General features: G+C 32.4%; 1 protein-coding gene across 1 annotated transcript; it reads right to left on the bottom strand.

The window, feature by feature from the left end:
* Positions 1-1,651: 1,651 nt before the first annotated feature.
* On the bottom strand, positions 1,652-20,054 carry LOC143065043 (uncharacterized). The gene is made up of 8 exons (XM_076238338.1): positions 19,941-20,054; positions 19,661-19,808; positions 18,597-18,748; positions 15,662-16,871; positions 14,520-14,654; positions 9,739-9,837; positions 7,926-8,017; positions 1,652-3,620 (listed from the first exon to the last, which is right to left on the bottom strand). Exons 2-8 carry the CDS (start codon positions 19,779-19,781, stop codon positions 3,336-3,338), a joined length of 2,094 nt encoding a protein of 697 aa, XP_076094453.1. The 5' UTR covers positions 19,782-19,808; positions 19,941-20,054; the 3' UTR covers positions 1,652-3,335.
* Positions 20,055-20,578: the final 524 nt, after the last annotated feature.

Below are 20,578 nucleotides of genomic sequence, written 5' to 3'. Positions count from 1 at the left end.
AGATTTTTCAATTGAACAGACAAGCCTGTCATAAAACAACATTTTAAACAATGTGATGCCAAATTCTAATTGTTAATAAGAATGTGTTCATATAATTATCATCCTTATCATTCTTCATTATACGTCTACCCGTCAGTATAGTGTATATGAATTTGCTTTTTAACATATTTTTATACATCTGAAATGAAGCAGGTAACGAGATTTAATATGCACTACATGATATCTTATTTTGATGAAATACACTTTCGGATTTCATAGTTGTTGATCTCATTTGTAAATGTAAAATGTTATCAAACCATCTCAAATATTTTTCGTAGTAAACCTGTTTTTATAGATAGCTAAATCTTCCACTGGCATTACAGTTGCTTATACATTTTTCTCCAAATATTCTGTGCCAAGTCAGGAAAATGGCCATTGTTATATTATAGTTCGTTTCTGTGAGTGTTACATTTTAATGTGGTGTTTCTGTTGCGTCGTTGTTCTCCTTTTATATTTTATGCGTTTCCCTCAGTTTAAGTTTGTAACTCCGATTTGTTTTTTCTCTATCGATTTATGAGTTTCGAACAGCGGTATACTACTGTTACCTTCACATATAGTAATTTTGACAAAATTGAGTTAGCAACCCTAACTGGCGTATAGGGAAATCTGGCAATAATTTGGATCCAGAAGTTAAAACCGAGTAAACATACAACAAACAGACATACAATACAACTAACTTAAAAATTCAAACAAACATATATATTTTCTTACAAGGACATCAACAAAAATAAATGGTGTTGTAAATTGAACAAAGACGACAAGAACAAAGTGTTAATAGTAAATTGACAAAGGAGCCTATTATTATTTATAGTTTATGGTACATACCCAGAAAGTAAAGGTTTTCTCGACACAGAACAAATTGCATAAAATATAAATACAAGAGTAAATAAATGGAAACAACGATGTAAAATCGTCTTGAGCCCGAATCGGAATTTATGGTCCGTCTGCATTGTGAACGCCTTGAGTAAATCCGATAGCAGGTTTTTTTAAATATACTTCATAAGAATACAATCGAATGAAATATAATAAGACGAAGACAAAGTTAGAGAAAACTGTTAAATAAATTAAAAGGTACACATTTTTTACACCTAGAATCTATAACTAAAGTCCATTTGTATCGTTTGTGAAGTAGACCGTGATTATTTTTCTATTAAGTCATGTTATTTTTCGATGAAATTGAGAAAAAAATGCCACAAAAGTACTAATCAATAAGCTGATAATTCCCATGGGAACTGTTCATTTATTCTTAACTCTTTGGTTAAAGAAAAAGGAAAACGTAAATTCCGGTTTATGATCGAGAACACTAATCTTTTATACCCGTGTAATATACATTATTGTAATGTGGTTAAATTCTGGCTTTTGGTCGTGAAATTTGGTCTGAAATATCCCTGTAATATACATGATTGTAATATGGTTCAAATCTGGCTTTTGGTAGAGAAATTTGGTCTGAAATACCCGTGAAATATACATGATTGTAATGTGGTTCAATTCTGGCTTTTGGTCGAGAAATTTGGTCTGAAATACCCGTGTAATATACATGTCTGTATGCAATGTTTGGTCTTAAATACCAATGTAATATATGTATTATGTTGCTAGAATTTAAGTGAAGCCATCAAGTTTTAAAATAAGTTTATTACCTGCATGATTTCACATGAAACATGAAATATTACGGAATACTGGTCTAAAAGCTATGACTAGCATGACATAAGTATATATCAGCTGTCCTGAGTGTTTGAAATAGTTTATTTGGCTTGAAATGGTGTAAGTAATATAAATCGACAGTTTCTTTGGAACGAGAAATGTTTCGATGGTGACAAAATACGTGACAAAAACCAATCCCGAATGAAGCCATTGTTCCTGCATCTCAACGACGATAACCGTCTTCTAATTGTGTGATAAAACGTTGAATTTAATGTTATTATAGTCTTGGTCATTCCTGCTGCAAAACTTGGGCGGATATTGATATGTTGGTACACTGTCAAGTACTATGACGACCAATAATGTCCTGCTTTATTCCGTCAATGCATCACAAGTTATGCACCAGGATTGAAGAAGACTACTACAACAACAAATTCAACAACTGAACCAAGCAACGAGAGGACAGTAAGCATCGGTTATTCGTCTGCACGCTTGTATTACTCGGTATTAAACATTGTTTTAGGTACAAAGTGTATTTTGAAAACTAAGTTTTAATGTAAAACATGTGCTTATAGACATTCTTTCAAAAGAAAATCCTTTAATTTTATCGAAATCTTCAGAAACGTACTGCTATTAGATTTTTGTCTTCCAGTACTGTAATTCGTCGACAGCTTTTCCGTTTCAAATACCTTACCATTACATTTCCTTGGAAAATTGGAAACATGGAAGAATGATAGTATTTACAGATTCTGAAAGAAAAATGATAATATACCAAATTATTTAACAACTATAAAATGAAAGTTAGAACAACAAATGTTATCAAGGTCACGATCGATAAACTTCGGCCAAAAAATAATCCAAAAATCAATAAGCAGCCAAAGTTTACGGTCAACAATAAATTGTTTGCGTCAATTAACTGTTATTGGTTAGTAATTATTGTAAAAATAAGTGCACATATGACTTATTTTAGTACGATTATTTCATTAAAATTGTAAGCCCCTAAGAATACCTCTTATGACTTTAAGCATTTATATTACAGATGGGGTCAATATAACTCCTACGATCATAATCTATAAAGAAGGGAAAATACATAATTTGACTGTAACAGAAAAATCTTTCCTTGAACAATCACTTCTTATCAAAAACATTTCTTCATCAAAAGTTTAAGAATATGAGGAATTTTGATAATAGAATTCAGCATCACATTTTCCCCTTTCAAATTATCATATAAAACCGGCACGGCAATATGACGCATGGATGCATTTTTTTTCAATTCCAAAGGATTGCAACTACGTAATCATAATATAAAAGTTCTCATAAAATTGGTAAATCAACGAAAAAAGTTCAGACTTTCAATAAATATTTCGATGCAAAATATATTCATGGATTTTTGGATCTGATTAAATAAAGGGAATGTTACTTTGACGGAAAATGTTCAGTTTTTAACAAAACATGCACATCATTTAAACGAGACCCTGTCTGTTTGAAGTGAATGTATCAAAGTTAATTCCAACGTCATTATCCAATGTAAACCAATAAAATACAAGTTGAAACGTTGTGCTAACGCCACAAATAAGACATTTACAAAAATATAGGAACAAACTGTCTTTAAAGTCTTACGATACTCATTTTGTGTTTACAAATTGACGAAAAACTATTTATTTTTGTATCTTCATCTTTTTCATAGCTTTCTTCTCTTTTTCTTTTTCCGCAACTGTTGGTGCAACTCTAGCGGTGTTCCTGTTATCCTCTTTAGTCTTTCCATTACTCTTGGCAGGCACGTATTCATTTGATTCCTGCACTGCAGCAATTTCCCCTGGGAAGTCTTCTTCATTCCCGTCCCCCTGTCTTCCTTGTCGTTTATCTGTATCAAGTTCGTGAACTCGATGATTTGCATCGCCACTTTTTCTGACGAGCCAGTAAGTAATGATATCAGTTTTTCCCTAGAAAAAGTATTTTTTTTTTATTAAATGAATTAACAAATGGAGCGGAAAAAAAATTATGTATTATATGATTTCATTCATTTATTGATGAATTCAATTTTTTTTCATGTACCAAGATAATGAATAATTATACTGTAATTCACACTTAAATCACATTCTCCGATTAAACACATAGGAGGAATAACCAACACATATATTACTTTCAATCTGTCTAAAGGAGTAGGTCCAGTAAGACCCCTTTTTGACCCCAAAATATAGCAGTTTTACAAAATTGTTCAAATGTAAACTTATAGTTATATATTGGAAAATGGAATGCTTCTGCTACATAAATATGGGCTGTTTTTGACAATGACACATATATCGGGTACTAGCATCATAAAGTCATGTTAAATTACTGAAATATTCACAATTTTAGCATTTTACTTAAAATTTAGACGGTTTCCTTCTTTAATGAAAGTGGCCGCATTTGTGTTCATTATTAATATTGAAATGTAAGTTGTATTTGATAATAATATATAACATATATAAAAGTTGAGGATGAACACGGATGCGGCCACTTTCATTTTTGTCCAAAACCATCTAAAAAGTGACATTTTTTGGCATAGTTGATAGATTTTTCATATTTAAGCTAGAATCGGAGTGTTTTTAATAAGTTTATCGGTTAAAATCTTTCACATTAATTAATTGAATCAACTGAAATAGACAATGAAGTGTTAAAAAGTGTCCAATATCTTTCGTCAGATCAACCTGAATTTGAGGCCAAAATCGGACCTTACCGGACCTACTCCTTTATGCCCGCGTCACACTGTCCCGATTTTTACGCCGATGGCAACACGATTATGGAAATTTTCAAAATCGAGACTGATCGTATACAGATCGGGCTATTCGTAGTGCCATCTTTAACAATCGTAGAACCATCGGCCACTTTTTCTAGCCTTCGGGGACAACTTCGGGAAGGGCTCTAATTTTTTTAACATGTTAAAAATCCCCGAAGGTGCGTCCGATGTTGAGGGTTCGTATTGAGTTCGTATCACCATCCTCACCATCGTAATGACACCGGGAATGCATCTTTGAACATCGTATTGCATTCGTGTTTCCATCGTTTCCATCGGGCAGTTTTGACATTACGATGTCTACACGAATGAATCACGAAGCTACCCGAAGGTCTTACGATGGCAACACGACTTCGTGAAGACCTCGTAATCCCGTCGTGTTGCCATCAAATAAAAGTACGAAGGCGACAAGATGGAACTACGACGGCAATAAATCCAGTTAAATGTAAGTTAATTTTCGCGCTAAAATACATCTAAAGTGCCATGCGCGATATACACTTGTCAGTCTAATACGATAGTTAAGAAAGACGTTCACAAAACATGGAGCTCATATCAAATGATTCTATGAGAACAAGAAAGGCGACAGCGTTGTTTCTATTAATTCAAATGGAACAAGAAGAGTAGCTATTACAGGCTCAGGATTTACTTTTACAAGTAAAATATTATTGTCAATTTTTCATATCAAGTAACATAATGAAAATCATAAACGCGCCTCGTACACCAACACTGCAGATACACGTATTTAGGGAAACCAACTCTTTTCTTCATTATTCTGATTTTTTATGTATCGTCTGAGTTGTTGTCACACGAATGTTTACTCCATAACCATTTTATTTTCTATATGTCATATTTTGCCGCATTTGTTGCTTTCCCCACATCCTTCCTTTTGTCCATATTATAATGATATTCTCCTGGAAAGAGCTCTTTTTGAATAAAAGGGATCAACGAACCCATTACCTTACCTTTAAGATAGACCAGTAAACATGGGCATAATGATGGGTGATTATTCAGACTAGTTCACACATTTTACAGTTCAAACAAGGTAATGCCGAGCTTGGCATTCCCTCGTATGTAACATATTTTGGACAAATATGGACACTATATTTGTATATGACACATGCAGAAAAGGGTAAATTGAATATGCATATTTGATACATAAACTATTTTTTTAGAAATCAACCAAAACATTCAGTAACTGGAAATACCTTTAATATTGTCTTTAGAACCAGCAGGTAAAAAAATGAGCAACCAATTTGCTACAATGTATTATGCTATTTCAAAGAAAAAAAGTCCATCTGCATGACCTTGACCTTTGACCTTGAACGTGAAAAATGTCAGATCATTACAAGGAGGAACAATATACCAAATGTGGTAAAAATCTTTTATAATTTAAATGCATCGTAAGCTGTACACGACGTCTTTTAGACATCGTATGGCCATCGCGCCATCATCGTAATCCATCGTGTAGCCTTCGTAATCCATCGTGTAGCCTTCGTGATCCATCGTGTAGGCTTCGGCTGAGATATGAAGCTTAAATACCCGTCTTCGGTTAACCTTTGTATGTCCATCTTTTCATATCGTATATAATTGCGGCACCATCGTATAGACTTCGTTATTCATCGTACTTGCTTCGGTCACTTTTTGGTATTTTAATGAGATCGGGACCAACTTCGTACGAACTCACAATTTTCGCATTCGGGTGTCCATCGTATATAAAAATCGGGACAGTGTGACGCGGGCATAAGAATACGTTTAAACATAATGTCTTTTGGTTTCAGTCTTAATGACATATATTTCCGTTTTAGTTATCAATATGGTAAAAATATCCCAATAAATATTGAAATACATTTTTAAGACCTAAGCGAGATAAATGAGATATATAAAAATACATAGAAGCAATGAAAACACAATTGTTTTTTTGTATCGAGTGTTTGAAAAACATGATATACGCCAGTACCTTCTGCATTTATTTGCAAACAATAAATAACCGGGTCTTCAAGGTTTCAATTTCTTTATATTCACAATTTCGCAATATTATCTAAACGTTTGATTTGTCTAGGGTTTATACCACTATTCCTCATCTTAAAGTGAAAGATCAACCTCAGCGACTCATTGAACAGTTTCTTCAAAAATTGAAAACGTAAATACAATTGTTTTCCTTCTATTAGATAAGGAAAACATGACTTTTTTGAAGACCAATAATGCTTCCAACTACAAATACACTAAAGATGATATTGTCAAAACGCTGGATTTTTTTAACGAAAAAATATGTGTTGAGATTGGTGGATTGATCTTTCAGCAGACAGTTATTTATTTCACTTTCAGATATGATCGTCTGCCACTCAATAACCCATTTTTAATTATTGTTTGCATCTCATATATCCCGTATATCTTTTTCTTATCCTTGTTATTCACACAGATGGACGATTTCAAACTATTTTCTATGACAAAAGTGATGATGTTTTTTTTCCAATTGTCAACTTCCCATTTCTGAGCAGGAACTTACCCTTTGTTTTATCATTTGCCATTTACATATCAGTTAATATGTTAATGCATGTTCACTATATACGGACTTCTTTAACAAGGTTATGTTTCTTTCACAAAAACTTATCTATCAGAAATAAAAGGAAGAACGACTAAAATCAAACATATTTTACGATACCGTCCCGATTTGGTTGCCCTAACCGATGTGTTGGTGTCCCAATTCATCAACGACATGTATTCACTGTCATAGATCTTTAGATACTTAAATACTTTTATATCCGTCTGTTATTTAATTTTATCAATTATTTTATCAATTATGTTTTGTTTCCGATTTTAACTGAGTCTGAATTCGCATGACGATTGAAAAGTGAATGAGAAAGTTCACCCTGACACCCGTCTCGTTTCATTTGAAGACTTTATTTATTACTTGATCATGATGTGTGCCTTTTTATTAGAATAACCACATTTGAACATCGATAAACTAATGTCGTCTTAAATTATTTGATATTCAAATAGTAAATTTTATGGACAATGTTTTAAATTTAGATGATTGAAATTATGGTTATGAAGCTGTATTAAGGACACATAACAATGTACAACAAATAATTCACCAGGAATTACTTTTAATGATTTATATATTTACCTGCTGAGTAAGAATGTACAACAAATAATTCACCAGAAACTACTTAATGAGTTATCTACTTACCTGCTGAGTAACTTCTCCTTTAACTACTTAATGATTTATCTACTTACCTGCTGAGTAACTTCTCCTTCAACTACTTAATGATTTATATATTTACCTGCTGAGTAACTTCTCCTTTAACTACTAAATGATTTATATATTTACCTGCTGAGTAACTTCTCCTTTAACTACTTAATGATTTATATATTTACCTGCTGAGTAACTTCTCCTTTAACTACTTAATGATTTATATATTTACCTGCTGAGTAACTTCTCCTTTAACTACTTAATGATTTATCTACTTACCTGCTGAGTAACTTCTCCTTTCTTTTCAATTTTGAATTCTCTGTATTTACTGAGAATCGTGTTTGTTGTGTTGCTGATATGTATCTTGTTAGCTACGAGAAAAAAAATCGAGATAGAAACAAATAAAACAATATTATTTTTCTAAAAACAATGATTTATACTAAAATTTTGTAAACCTATGCGTATATTTTTATAATGATTTTTAAATTGTTTGGTAAAAGCATAATTCGGTGTTTCAATCGCTGTGATAGTAATCTAATATGAGCAAGTAAATGCTGTTGAACGTAATTGTATGTCATGCACATATTTATAAATATCATGATATCTGTCAACATTGCAGACAGAAAAGGACACATATCATGCAACATATGATATAAGCAGGGAAAGAAATAGTATGCTATTGTGTGTTTTTTTGCTATGCATGTACTGACTTTGTGTCATAAATTGATAGTCCATGTTCTTCATATCAAGTCACAGATGTGCCTACTTCATAACTTAGTTTATTCTTTTGTTTTTTTAATGTTTATTTCAACCTTCATTTTGTACTAAGGAGGTAAGAGATGTGATATGATTGCCAATGAGAAACTAAATACGAGACACCACAGAACGATAATGTAAACAAATATATGTCAATGTGTGGCCTTCAGTAATGATAAAAACCAACACCGTGTTGTAAGATTCAAAGGCCTTTAAACTGTATGAATCGAATCTATGAAAGGAGGAAACGGTCTTATCTATGTTAAAATGAATACACGAAAAACTAATATGGCAGACAGCCACCGACGACCACTACTGAATTACAGCCGTCTGACTTTGGGCACGCATATGAAGAGAATGGGAAAGTTTTACTCTTGTTTGTTAGCGGTCAACTTACCCTTTATCATGCGAAAGTGGTGTTACAGCAAACATAAAAATTCAAAGTACACACAAGTTGAAATTTTCATTCAGAAAAAGGTAATATATCCAAAAGATGTTTATCATGACGATGGATTGTCGTTTAACGTCTATAAGAAAATATTACGTTCCTACATAATCAGAACGAGAAGGTATTAATTTGCAAGCGCTCTAGGCAATCACGCTACGAATAGACACTTATGAGAAGGACAATATGACATGTGAAGCAGGGACTTCCAATCTTCCAGTGCAAATGAGATCATCCCCGATTTTATGTAGGGTTCGCGTATTTTAATGTTTTTTTTTTGTTTTTTTTTTAAATGCCATTTATCTTTGAGTTGTTTTTCGTTTGTTTTTTTTGTTTTTGCAATGACATGGTCAGATAGTTTCTACTTATGAGTTTGAAAATCCCTTTGGTATCTATTGTCCCTCTTTCTATTAATAAATACATAAAAATCTATGAATCATACTAATTCAAAGTTATAGTTTGTTAAACTGCAATGCTGTATAACTAATATCAATTTCAATTACCCTTCCGGAGCACCTGAGATCACCCCTAGTTTTTTGGTGGGGTTTGTGTTGTTTATTCTTTAGTTTTCTATGTTGTGTCGTGTGTGCTGTTGTTTGTTTGTCTTTTTCATTTTTAGCCATGGCGTTGTCAGTTTGTTTTAGATTTATGAGTTTGACTGTCCCTTTGGTATCTTTCGTCCCTCTTTCAATGGATTGATGATTAGCTGTTTCAGATTTTACTAATTTTGGGTAATATTCTCAAAAGTGAACACAAAACTTAAAACGTCACAATCAATAGAAATCTAAACAATGGCACCGTGACGCTAAGTTCTTAAACGGTCAATTGTAAAAACAAAAATAAAGCACTACAATGCATGTGAGATTTGGTAGAACAAATAGGAATAATTACGTGTGCTATTGGCTTTGATTCTTGTTGCCAAATTGATAGTTTCCCCAAATAAACAGTATTTGGGGACTTTGAATCCTATAATTCCAGCCATACATGGACCTGAAAAGATAAAATATAATTTGTAGGAATGGATCTGTAAAAAATACCTTATGGAGACTGTACTGAATATGAAATCACATCAGTGTCAAAATAAATGAATTAAAAAAAAAATGTTATTTTGCTACTTAACATGAACCACAAGTAGTTTAATATTTTGATAAACATAATTAAAAAGCCTACAATTTTATAACCCGAATAATTCAGTCGTTATATTCCGCTGATCTACGAAGGCTACATTAACGTCTGAACGTCTTCCTTGATCAAGACCGTCAACCGGAAAATTCACACCGCTTTGCAATATGGAAATTTTGATATAAATTGGCAGCTAAAGAAGGAGGAATTCCGGATGTTAATTGATAATAAATGATGTAAACTGATGTTAATTGATGTTAATTAATTATTATCGGATTTGTGTTAATTGAACACACGTGTTTGGTAAGACAATTTCAAGAGAGTTGCGCAGACTCATATCCTGATCGCCGCTGATTGGCTCTCTCTCACAGAGAGCAGGCGACGCGGCCAATGATCATAAGGAGTTCAAGCCCTCGTGTGGGAGAAAGTCGGACACGGAAAGGGCTTGAATTATTCGAGTTAACAATTTTATTGTTGTTAAATATTTTAGTTCTATTCTTAAGTAACATCTGTTTATGATATATACTTGACTTGGAGTTTAATTACCTTTTTTCAAATATTTAGCATAAAAATGACTTTGTGAGGATATATATACAAGCTCCCCAAAAAATCTCCAAAGATAACTGACTTATATAAATATCGAAATATTATATTTACGAAGTTGAAAACATGGACACCAATATTATTTAAAAGTTGTTATAACTTTTTGATGGCTAACCAAATATAAAAAAAGTAAACGGATGACAACTGTCATATTCCTGACTTCGCTCAGGCATTTTCTTATGTAGAATATTGTAAATTTATTCTGATTTTATAGCTAGCTAAACCTCTCACTTGGATGACAATCGCATAAAATTCCATTATAATGACAACGACGTGTGAACAAATTGAGCGCAAAACTTAGTCTAGACAATTTTGAAGTAAGTACAAAAGATAATTATGATGGACGGAGCATGACTTACTATATCAATTGAAGGGGAATGATAAGCAAAATAACTTGTCATGCACTTATATCATTTATAATGATTTAAATCAGCTTTAAACTAATAATTTGGTCATACATTCACAAACGCCAGCCAATTGTAAGCGTGTGTATCTAATCTATGGAAAAGACCGAACAAAAAACGTAGACAAAGTTTCCTGAAAATCTACACTATCGGATTTATATGAGATATCTAATCTATTCAGAGCAATGTTTATTGTTAATTTAAGTCCACATATCTCACTGAAAGATAAAGGGAACATTTTTCCGATGTTTGTTTTTCTGAATGGGTTCACGTCAGGAGATTGTTGAAACTGGAATTAAGACATTGAAGAGGCTGAAAATACACTTGCAAACATTGTTTCTATGCTCTTACATATATCAATGACATCACAGTCAGTCGGATTTCGAAACAATGTTAATCCAACATAAAAAAAAATGTACAGGTTTTTATGAAATGTTCCATTGCAATGATTTTTTATTGAGAATATAAGTCCTTTTAAAAAAAAAAAACATTTGCCGAACCCCAACAAAAATGAAATTGACAATCATGATGAGGCATTTATAATGTTGTCACAATATTTGGAAATGCTTTAGCTATAATGTTCTTGATTTTAAGGTTGTGTAAAAATAACCGTCGTGTGTAATAAACTGAAAGATGAAATTTGCCTGACTTCGTAGTTTACAGTATGTGAATAATAATTCTAAGTGTTAATTAGGATATATCAGTTTGAAGTAATCTAAGCATTGTAACTATGGAAACATAACGAATACCGCGTATACAATACTGGAATGTCTGATAAGTTAATCTAATAAAATGAAACTTTTTAACCAAGCATGCAGATGGTCATTTTGATGACGTCAAAGTTACCTGAAATTTAATATGTACGGTCCTTGGGTTTTTAAATGTTGTTGAACTATGCCTTCAACAATAGGAGTGAAACACAATAATTACCTGAGCACCAAATGGATTGAAATGCATTTCAAGGCAAATTTCTACCTTTTTGTGATTTGTTGGAGCCTTAGAGCGCCAAAGTTCATGCTGATACATGTACTGACAATATTCAAATAAGAGTGTTATTCACGAAACTGTTATCGATCAATTACCAAGCAGGAATATATATCCCCATTCATTACGTACCTTTTATTTTTCGGAGTATCAACCAACACTGCGTATAGAATTTTGTGAGATAATTCGTTCATTTGACCCAAATGACCCATATATATGATGAACACGTATAACTTATATTCAAGCAATTTTTGGCATGCAAACATAGATCATGCCAACAGTTTTGCATAGATAAGAAACCAGAAACAAACTGAAATTTAATTACTAGAAGAAAGCGAAAGTACGTCGTTGAACATGAAGGTTTAAAGAGAACATAATTTGCAATTGAGCTTCAAGGGGTACTCGAGGAATAAAAAGAACATATTTGTGAAGAAACACGTGAAGGAAAACTAATGATGTATGATAAATTTGCTTGAAAATGGATCTGTTGCTATTTGAAGAGAGCATACATGCATACCTAAAAAAATCTGGATCGTCAATTTCAATGTTTTCTAAAGATATATTTCTAATTGTCCTGCGAGTGTATATAACTTAATTGCAAGAATCAAATCTCCAAAGTTACAGAACGCATCTTTCGTCAGGACCACATCAGTAGCCATATTTTGACATGAATATCAATTATATGGTCATTTTTATAAATTTCCTGTTGACAAAACTTTGAATTTTTAGAAAAAATAAGGATTTTCTTACGCCCAGGAGTAGATTACCTTATCCGTATTTGGCACAACTTTTTAGAAATTTGGGTCCTCAATGTTCTTCAACTTTGTATTTGTTTGGCTTTTTAACTGTTTTGATCTGAGCGTCACTGATGAGTCTTATGTATACGAAACGCGCGTCTGGCGTATTAAATTATAATCCTGGTACCTTTGATAACTATTTACACCACTGGGTCGATGCCACTGCTGGTGGACGTTTCGTCCCCGAGGGTATCACCAGCCCAGTAGTCAGCACTTCGGTGTTCACATGAATATCAATTATATGGTCATTTTCATAAATTTCCTGTTTACAAAACTTTGAATTTTTCGGAAAACTAAGGATTTTCTTACGCCCAGGAGTAGATTACCTTAGCCGTATTTGGCACAACTTTTTGGAAATTTGAGTCCTCAATGCTCTTCAACTTTGTATTTGTTTGGCTTTTTAACTGTTTCGATCTGAGCGTCACTGATGAGTCTTATGTAGACGAAACGCGCGTCTGGCGTATTAAATTATAATCCTGGTACCTTTGATAACTGTTATTTATTATGTCTGTTTTCTTCACGCATCGTTGTAAATATACCGGAATTTGGTGAGACTGTCGTACAAATGAGATGTTTAGTGTTATAAAACCAGGTTCATTCCACTATTTTCTACATTTGAAAATGCCTGTACCAAGTCAGGTATATGACAGTTGTTGTCCATTCGTTTTTGATGTGTTTTGTCATTTGATTTTGTCCTGTGATTCGGGACTTTCCGATTGAATTTTCCTCGGAGTTCAGTATTTTTGTGATTTTACTTTTTTCATTCACTTTCAGAACAAATTCTTATTCCATGGAACTTAATGACAAAAATTCTATTATATGTATTACTGAAAGCGTTGCTTTAAACTTCATTTTCTTTTTTAAATTTATGTATTTTTGAAATATATAGATAGACTTCGTCCTCATTACATCCAGTTTATCGTTGGTTGAAATATGCTGTTGATGTAACAAACTATTTGGAAAACATAGAAGATTGATATTTTTGCGGTTTTAGAAGGCTAGCGATAAAAAGGAACAGTTGACAGGGAGACAACTCCCTCTCGTATAGGTGTTAGTGTATACAAGTTCTGTAACTGTTATCACTGTTTTATAAATATTGATATATTGTGGTGAAACCCATACCAGAAGCAAAAGTCATCCATGGAAAGATATATCGTGGGGGAAACCCATACCAGAAGCAAAGGTCATCAATGGAAAGATATATCGTGGGGAAACCCATACCAGTAGCAAAGGTCATCCATGGAAAGATCTAAGTAGATTAAATCTTGAGGCCGCGTGTATTATGGCGTTGTCAGTTTATTTTCGATTTATGAGTTTGACTGTCACTTTGGTATCTTTCGTTCCTCTTTTATAGTGGAATAGAGATTTGAATATTTCCATTGGTTTTATTCTTTTTTTCACGTCAATTCCAAAATTATAGAACTCGATTTGATTACCAAATTTGATGGTACAAACTTTAGAGTGAGTTGTTTTAAAATAATTTCATAAACTTTTATGGAAATGGGAAAATAAGTTACTCGGAGAATGGATGTTGCAAAATTGTATATTACATGTACTGTATTGCAAACATAAGTGTTAGATGGATGTCAAATAAGAAAACAGGGATGTAAGCCTATCATTAGCGTATGATGCACTATGGTTTTCAGAAAGAAAACAGTGTATACTTTCAAAACTTTTGATAACAGCAAATAGTATCATGAATACAATTTTGATCCTGTAATAGTATTGTGACAATTTAAATATGTGTGGGTACAAAAGTTACCTGTGTGTATTCCAATCCTCAGTTTTATAGTTCTATGTCCATTACAGAATTTCATCTCCGTCACTGTATTAAGCATTTTCAAGGAGAAATTTGCTATTTCAGTTGCATGACGATCTGAACTTCTATGTGGCAACCCTGAAAATAAAAAAAGTTTGTTTGAAAAAAGTATTATGATTGTTTTATTGTTCATAGTCATGTCTCAGTAGTGAATTATTGTAGATACTTTTGAGGTTCAAGGTCTCGTCAAGAATTGTTTTGTATGATCGTGCTTTCATACTTAATATGTTATGCTATGACAATAAAGAAAAAAGCTGCAAATAAAAATAAAAAGTTATGAAAAAAAGTATTTCGAATTGTTAAGATATATTTTTTTCTTGTGTTAAAACTTGTTTAGAGTCAATAAATTTCTTTATCTTTTTATCTTTAGTAGCTGTAATATTGAAGATGTAAACCATTCATTTTTTCGACTGCCAATGAAAAAAACATTCAAGATCAAAGGATGTTTGACATATAATATTTGCAGCCATTAAACATATCATTATTACCAGTTTTACAGCAAGCATTATTTGTTCATCGTTATCATTTGACTAGAATCAGATTGATTTTGAGTATTTGATAATACTGAACTGTAATGTAGCTATCTGGAAAGAAGTTCATTTGATCCGTTTGTGAGCATCTGTTTTACTTCAGAATAAAATATCACATAATCAATATATATTATGCAGTAGGAGTTTTTTAAAAGGTAGAATCAGCTTTCCCTATTTTGCAATGTCGGTGTATATTTTTGAATAGAAGGGAACATATATATATATACGTCTGACTCAGTGACAACTCTACAACAGATTTGTATATATATCTATTGATTCTGAGTTCCGTGTATTTGAATAACTGGTAGAATTTCGAGACACTATTCTTTTTAAAAATTGAATAACATCTGCAAGCATTTCAAATGGCTCTATATTTGAAACGACTGGGACAGACTAGTTTAACCAACAAGTCATCTAGACTTTAAAAGCAATTTGTTATTATGCTGTACATAATTTATAACCTTAATCCTTAATTAACGCAAGGTTCATTGAGTTTGTATTAAAATGTTTCAAATGTCTGTCACGGTTTCTCGGAATTAATAATATAAGTCATACCTGATGCAACCATGAAGCTGTCGTTAATCGTTTCTACTTTGAACGCGTCGAATTCTTCCAAAATGTTGTCAACAGTGTTATGTAAGGATCCAAGTAATATAATTAATTCTTTGGGTGTGAGTTCGACCGTAATATGACCAAAACCATACACATCAGCAAAACACACTGTCACTGACTTAAAGTATTCAGCCTCCACTTTCTTCTGTTTTTTCAAGCGATTAGCAATTTGCCTTGGTACCATTTGGTATAGCAATCCATCCTTCCGAGCCTTTTCACTAGCTAACTCATTAGTCTTATCAACAAGTGTCAATGCATAAATCTGAATACTACTCGTCAGACTTTCTGTTGCCAAAATTACCAATGGACACATCAAGATAACCACAACAAGTAAAATGGCGTATACGGCTAGGTCAATGGTCAAATCTTCAATAGCTACATCTAGGATTTTGATTACTTTCTGAGCCATCTGTGTTTGGATGTCGAGAAGGGTATCCATATAAATGGTCATATTGTCAAACCAGTATCTTGATTTGGCAATATCAATTGTTGAAGTATTTTCAACGTTTTGAATTTCAGTTCTGAAACTTTCGATGATGGATGTGATGTTGGTACCGTTGTTTTGTTCTCGCAGTCCGACGTTGTATATTTGTCTGACAAATTCAGAGTACATTCCTGCAGTTTTCATATGCGCACGAAAACTGTGAAGCCTTTTATTGTACGTTTCAAAGTACGAATGAGACTCGAAACCTCCGCTTGAATAGAACATGGTACCTAACGCTCGCTCTACACCTACGTTTTCCTTAGCACTTGCCAGCTTCTGATAAGCTACAAGTATCTTCCATACTAAAGAAAATTTGGATTCTGTGATCGTATTGTATAACCAATAAATCGTTGTGTCGATAATTCGCGAATAAAAATCAATTTCGTCTTGAATCGAAAATTGGTCGCGACTTAGAATTTGTCGATGTGCTGCCAGGTAATCTCTGAAATTAGCCTTTGATAAAAACATAGCACCGTTAGCTTTATCCAGATCACCGGGCCAGTATGACAATCGATCAATTGTTCGGTCAGTGTTAATGTATTCTGCTAAAAGAAAAGTTCTAGTTTCTGGTCCAAGTTCACTAAGGTATAATACACTCATGTCACGTTCTACTTGGAGTCGATGTACCAATTGTCCCACGTCAATACTATAGTACACTGAGGATCGTTGCTACGAAAAGTAAGACTTATATTATTATTGCTGCAAATAAGTCGTGAACTCGTAAATCGTATGTTAATTATTGAGAAAAAGAGAATATTAGAACGATATAGGGGTTTCAGTGTACAAATATCTAAATCTAAACTGGAAAGTTTAAACATTATTTATTATGAATGTCAAAGGAAGATAACACGTTCTTACAATAGTGTTTATACAGGAGGAGCAAGAGCTCCATTTACAAAATGTGATTTGAAGCGATTTGTTTTTACAACTCTCATAGTAATACATTGACAAATCTGTTGACAAAATAATAACCCTGCAAACAATGAATACTGAAACTAGTCATTAGTTTGTACGTTCTCAGCAAGGAGGGATATAAATTTATAAAGAAAGGTTCAATGATTTCGTAAAAAGAAATAATGAAAACAAATATTCCTATGTAAAAACAGAGGTATCATAAATGCTAGAATTACCATTAAAAAAACTAAAAATTGCTATGCGAATTTGTTATATTTAACGTATCAACCTGAGTTATGTGTTTTAAATCTTTTCGAAATTCAAATAAAGTTGATTAATATATATATTCTGGGACTATGTCCCAGATATATAATATTGTATGTAGATAATATAATTAAAAAAGTGTCATCACAGGAACAATAAGTAGTATTTATTCTCAGTATATATTCCAAGTCCAACAAGAAAAAGGGGACATTTAAACCAAGTCAATTGATACTTACAAAAGACCAACACTGGTGTACAAATTAAAACGGATATTATTCAGACATGTTATGCCATTACATCGAAACAGGGGTTTACTTTAGAAATTGTATTATACTAGGGACGATGAAAAACATTCTTAATATTTATTATTTCTAACTTTATATTTCTATATAAATATTATTGTTTTTGGTAAATCGATATTAAGCAGAAAACATAACAATGTTGACATATCAGAGTAACTTCCTTCTAATGGAACATGTTCTATAAATGATGAAAACAAGACATACTTGCATATGCGTTTCCATATAAAAATGAAACCATGTGGTTGATTATCAATGTGACAACTAAGTACTTCAAATAAAGTTGAGGCCAACAATTATAGGTAACTTCAACAATGAGAAAACCCAATACCGCATAGCTGGCTATAAAAGGTCCCGACATGAAACATATGAAGCAATTCAATGGAGAAAACTAACGGCCTAATTAGAAAAAAAAAAACAATTAACGAAAAACAAATGTTACAGATATGAACCGACGACTACCACTGATCGAATGACTATTGACTTGGGACAGGCACATAACGAATGTGTCTTGGTTAAACATGTTTGTGAGCGCTTGACCCTCTCAAAAACTTGGACAGTGGTGTAACCGCACAACTTGAGAGCAAGCTATAAAAAAATTGTTGAAAAAGGCTTAACTCATCAGATCGATTCAAAGCAGAAAAAAAACATCTAGCAAAAAAAAAAAGATCGGACGTGGCATGGTGTTTATACATCCCTATAAAAATAAACCACAAAGTGGATACTAGAGATTCTATGTATATTTCAAAAAACTAAACGTATGAGATAATTTTAAAAAATAATATATTATAAATATATTTTTTTGGTCTCGAAAAAACTTTTGATCCGAATGATTATAACATTCAATTTGAATTTGTCACCATCATTGGTTGAAATGTAGCCTTTGAATTCTATTTTCTCGCCTCACTCACTGTTTGATAGTTGGAATAAAACATACCTTGTCATTTTCTGCTCTACTGTTCAGTATATCTGCTAACGTATATACAGTATAACCCCATAAACCTATGATAGGTATAACAGTGAGACATAACATTTTAAACAGTTGTAATTTTTTGCCTGTTTTTGACAAGGGCTCATCTCTACAAATACCTTCAAATAATAAAAATAGTTTAATAAAAATAGTTCATGCAATTATGTGAAAATATTGTAATCGATGTCTTTCAAATTAACATACTTAATCTAAACATTCATACGACGATTACTTGAATTTATAACTGAATAAGAAAGATGTTTGAGAAATAAAACCACTCAGAAAGTATATTACGCTGATCATCGATATTAGATAAAAATAGTATTTTCGTTAATTTTTTTTTTTTTGGTTTTCTCGTTTGAATTGTTTTACATGGTCATTTCGGGCCTTTTATAGCTGTTGTTAATGTACGTGACATTTTTGGTCCCTTGTGGAGAGTTGTCTCATTGGCAATCATACCACATCTCCATTTTATATATATATATATATATATATATATATATATATATATATATATATATATATATATATATATATATATATATATATATATATATATATCCAAAAACAAGCTATATCAAAGTGTTCAAAATGTATTGAGTTAAGGCATTTCAATTGACATTTTATAATGTGTCTTTGAAGTTTTCTATGTTGTGATGGTACACTAAGAGTGAAGGTTGGTACCTATCTAAACGTTTAAACCCGCTGCAGTTGTTTGCACCTATCCTAAGTCATCAGGAATCTAATGTTCAGTAGTTGTCGTTTGTTGATGTGGTTAATAAGTGTATCTCGTTTCTCGTTTTTTTTAGAGACTAGACTGTTGGTTTTCCGGTTTGAATAGTTTTACACTAGTCATTTTGGGGCCCTTTATAGGTTGATTTTCGGTGTGGGCAGATGCTCCGTGTTCAACACCGTACTTTGACATTTAATAGTTAACTTTTTAAAATTGTGACTTGGATGGAGAGTTTTATCATTGGCACTCAAACAACATCCTCTTATATCTATATACATTATTTTTGTTTATTCATTACCTCTGCCAAATAATGGTGGCTGTACAACATCTAGAATTTCCGTTTCCGAATGATCACTGACCACTGATCCGCCACAGTTGACTTGACCATGCTCCTCCTCCAAAACTTTCTCTTCTGACATTATTTTGGAATATATTATAGATTCTCCCTAAACATAATGACTATGTTTAATTAAAAATAAAAATACAGAGAAATGTTTCGCACTACATGTTTACTGAAAATATAGAATATTTAGTTGTCAGTATATAATTATTCAAATAGTATTTCGACTAAAAGTTACCTTTTGAATTCAGTAATGAATTTCCTAATATTTCTAAATTTGTAAATGTATCCCGAATCCAATATTCTAAATTTTTATCCAGTAGCTATTTTCCTGACGTACAAGGTATGCTCTGCGCAGATACACAATGGTCGTTTATTCACATTTAATTCTATCAGAACTTCCGTAAGACAGCAAAGTGTTAATTATAATTATTGCCTATATAGCAACCCTCCTGGACGTGAAACACAACGCAATGTTTCTTCCGATAAGTTTTTTTTCTGGTTTTTTTTATCATTAACAAACATAAAAGCGTTGCGATAAAGTCGAGGGAGACATTTTCAATTTCATTGAAATGTAATCTGTTTGACTGAAAATATTATCATAAGTTCACGGAAATTCGTTACCAGAAACTTAAGCTTTAAAAATTGTGTTCATGGTTACACTAAAACTACACTTAAATTCCAAAATAGACATAAAACGAAGTCATATGTTAATAGGGTTGCATGTTTATATGTCTTGATCGATTACTGAAACTATAGCAACGTGAATTTTGTAATAAATATAAAAATTAAATTAAATTCATAAGCAAAACTAAAACATAATGGATAGGTGCGTTGATATCATGACTCAATGGACGACTTTTCACACTGAGGAAA

This window comes from Mytilus galloprovincialis, chromosome 2 (genome assembly GCF_965363235.1).
Source record: "Mytilus galloprovincialis chromosome 2, xbMytGall1.hap1.1, whole genome shotgun sequence".
Classification (NCBI taxonomy): Eukaryota; Metazoa; Mollusca; class Bivalvia; order Mytilida; family Mytilidae; genus Mytilus; species Mytilus galloprovincialis.
Note: the sequence above shows the minus strand (reverse complement) of the source record. Positions and strands in the feature narration are given on the sequence as shown.

Coding starts and splice junctions, on each gene's coding strand:
- LOC143065043 (XM_076238338.1), bottom strand. CDS start 19,781: ATGTCAGAAGAGAAAGTTTTGGAGGAGGAGCATGGTCAAGTCAACTGT. Junction 9,838..14,519: donor GAGGATTGGAATACACACAG/GTAACTTTTGTA, acceptor TTATCTTTTCAG/GTCCATGTATGGCTGGAATT. Junction 3,621..7,925: donor AAGGAGAAGTTACTCAGCAG/GTAAGTAGATAA, acceptor TACTTTTTCTAG/GGAAAAACTGATATCATTAC.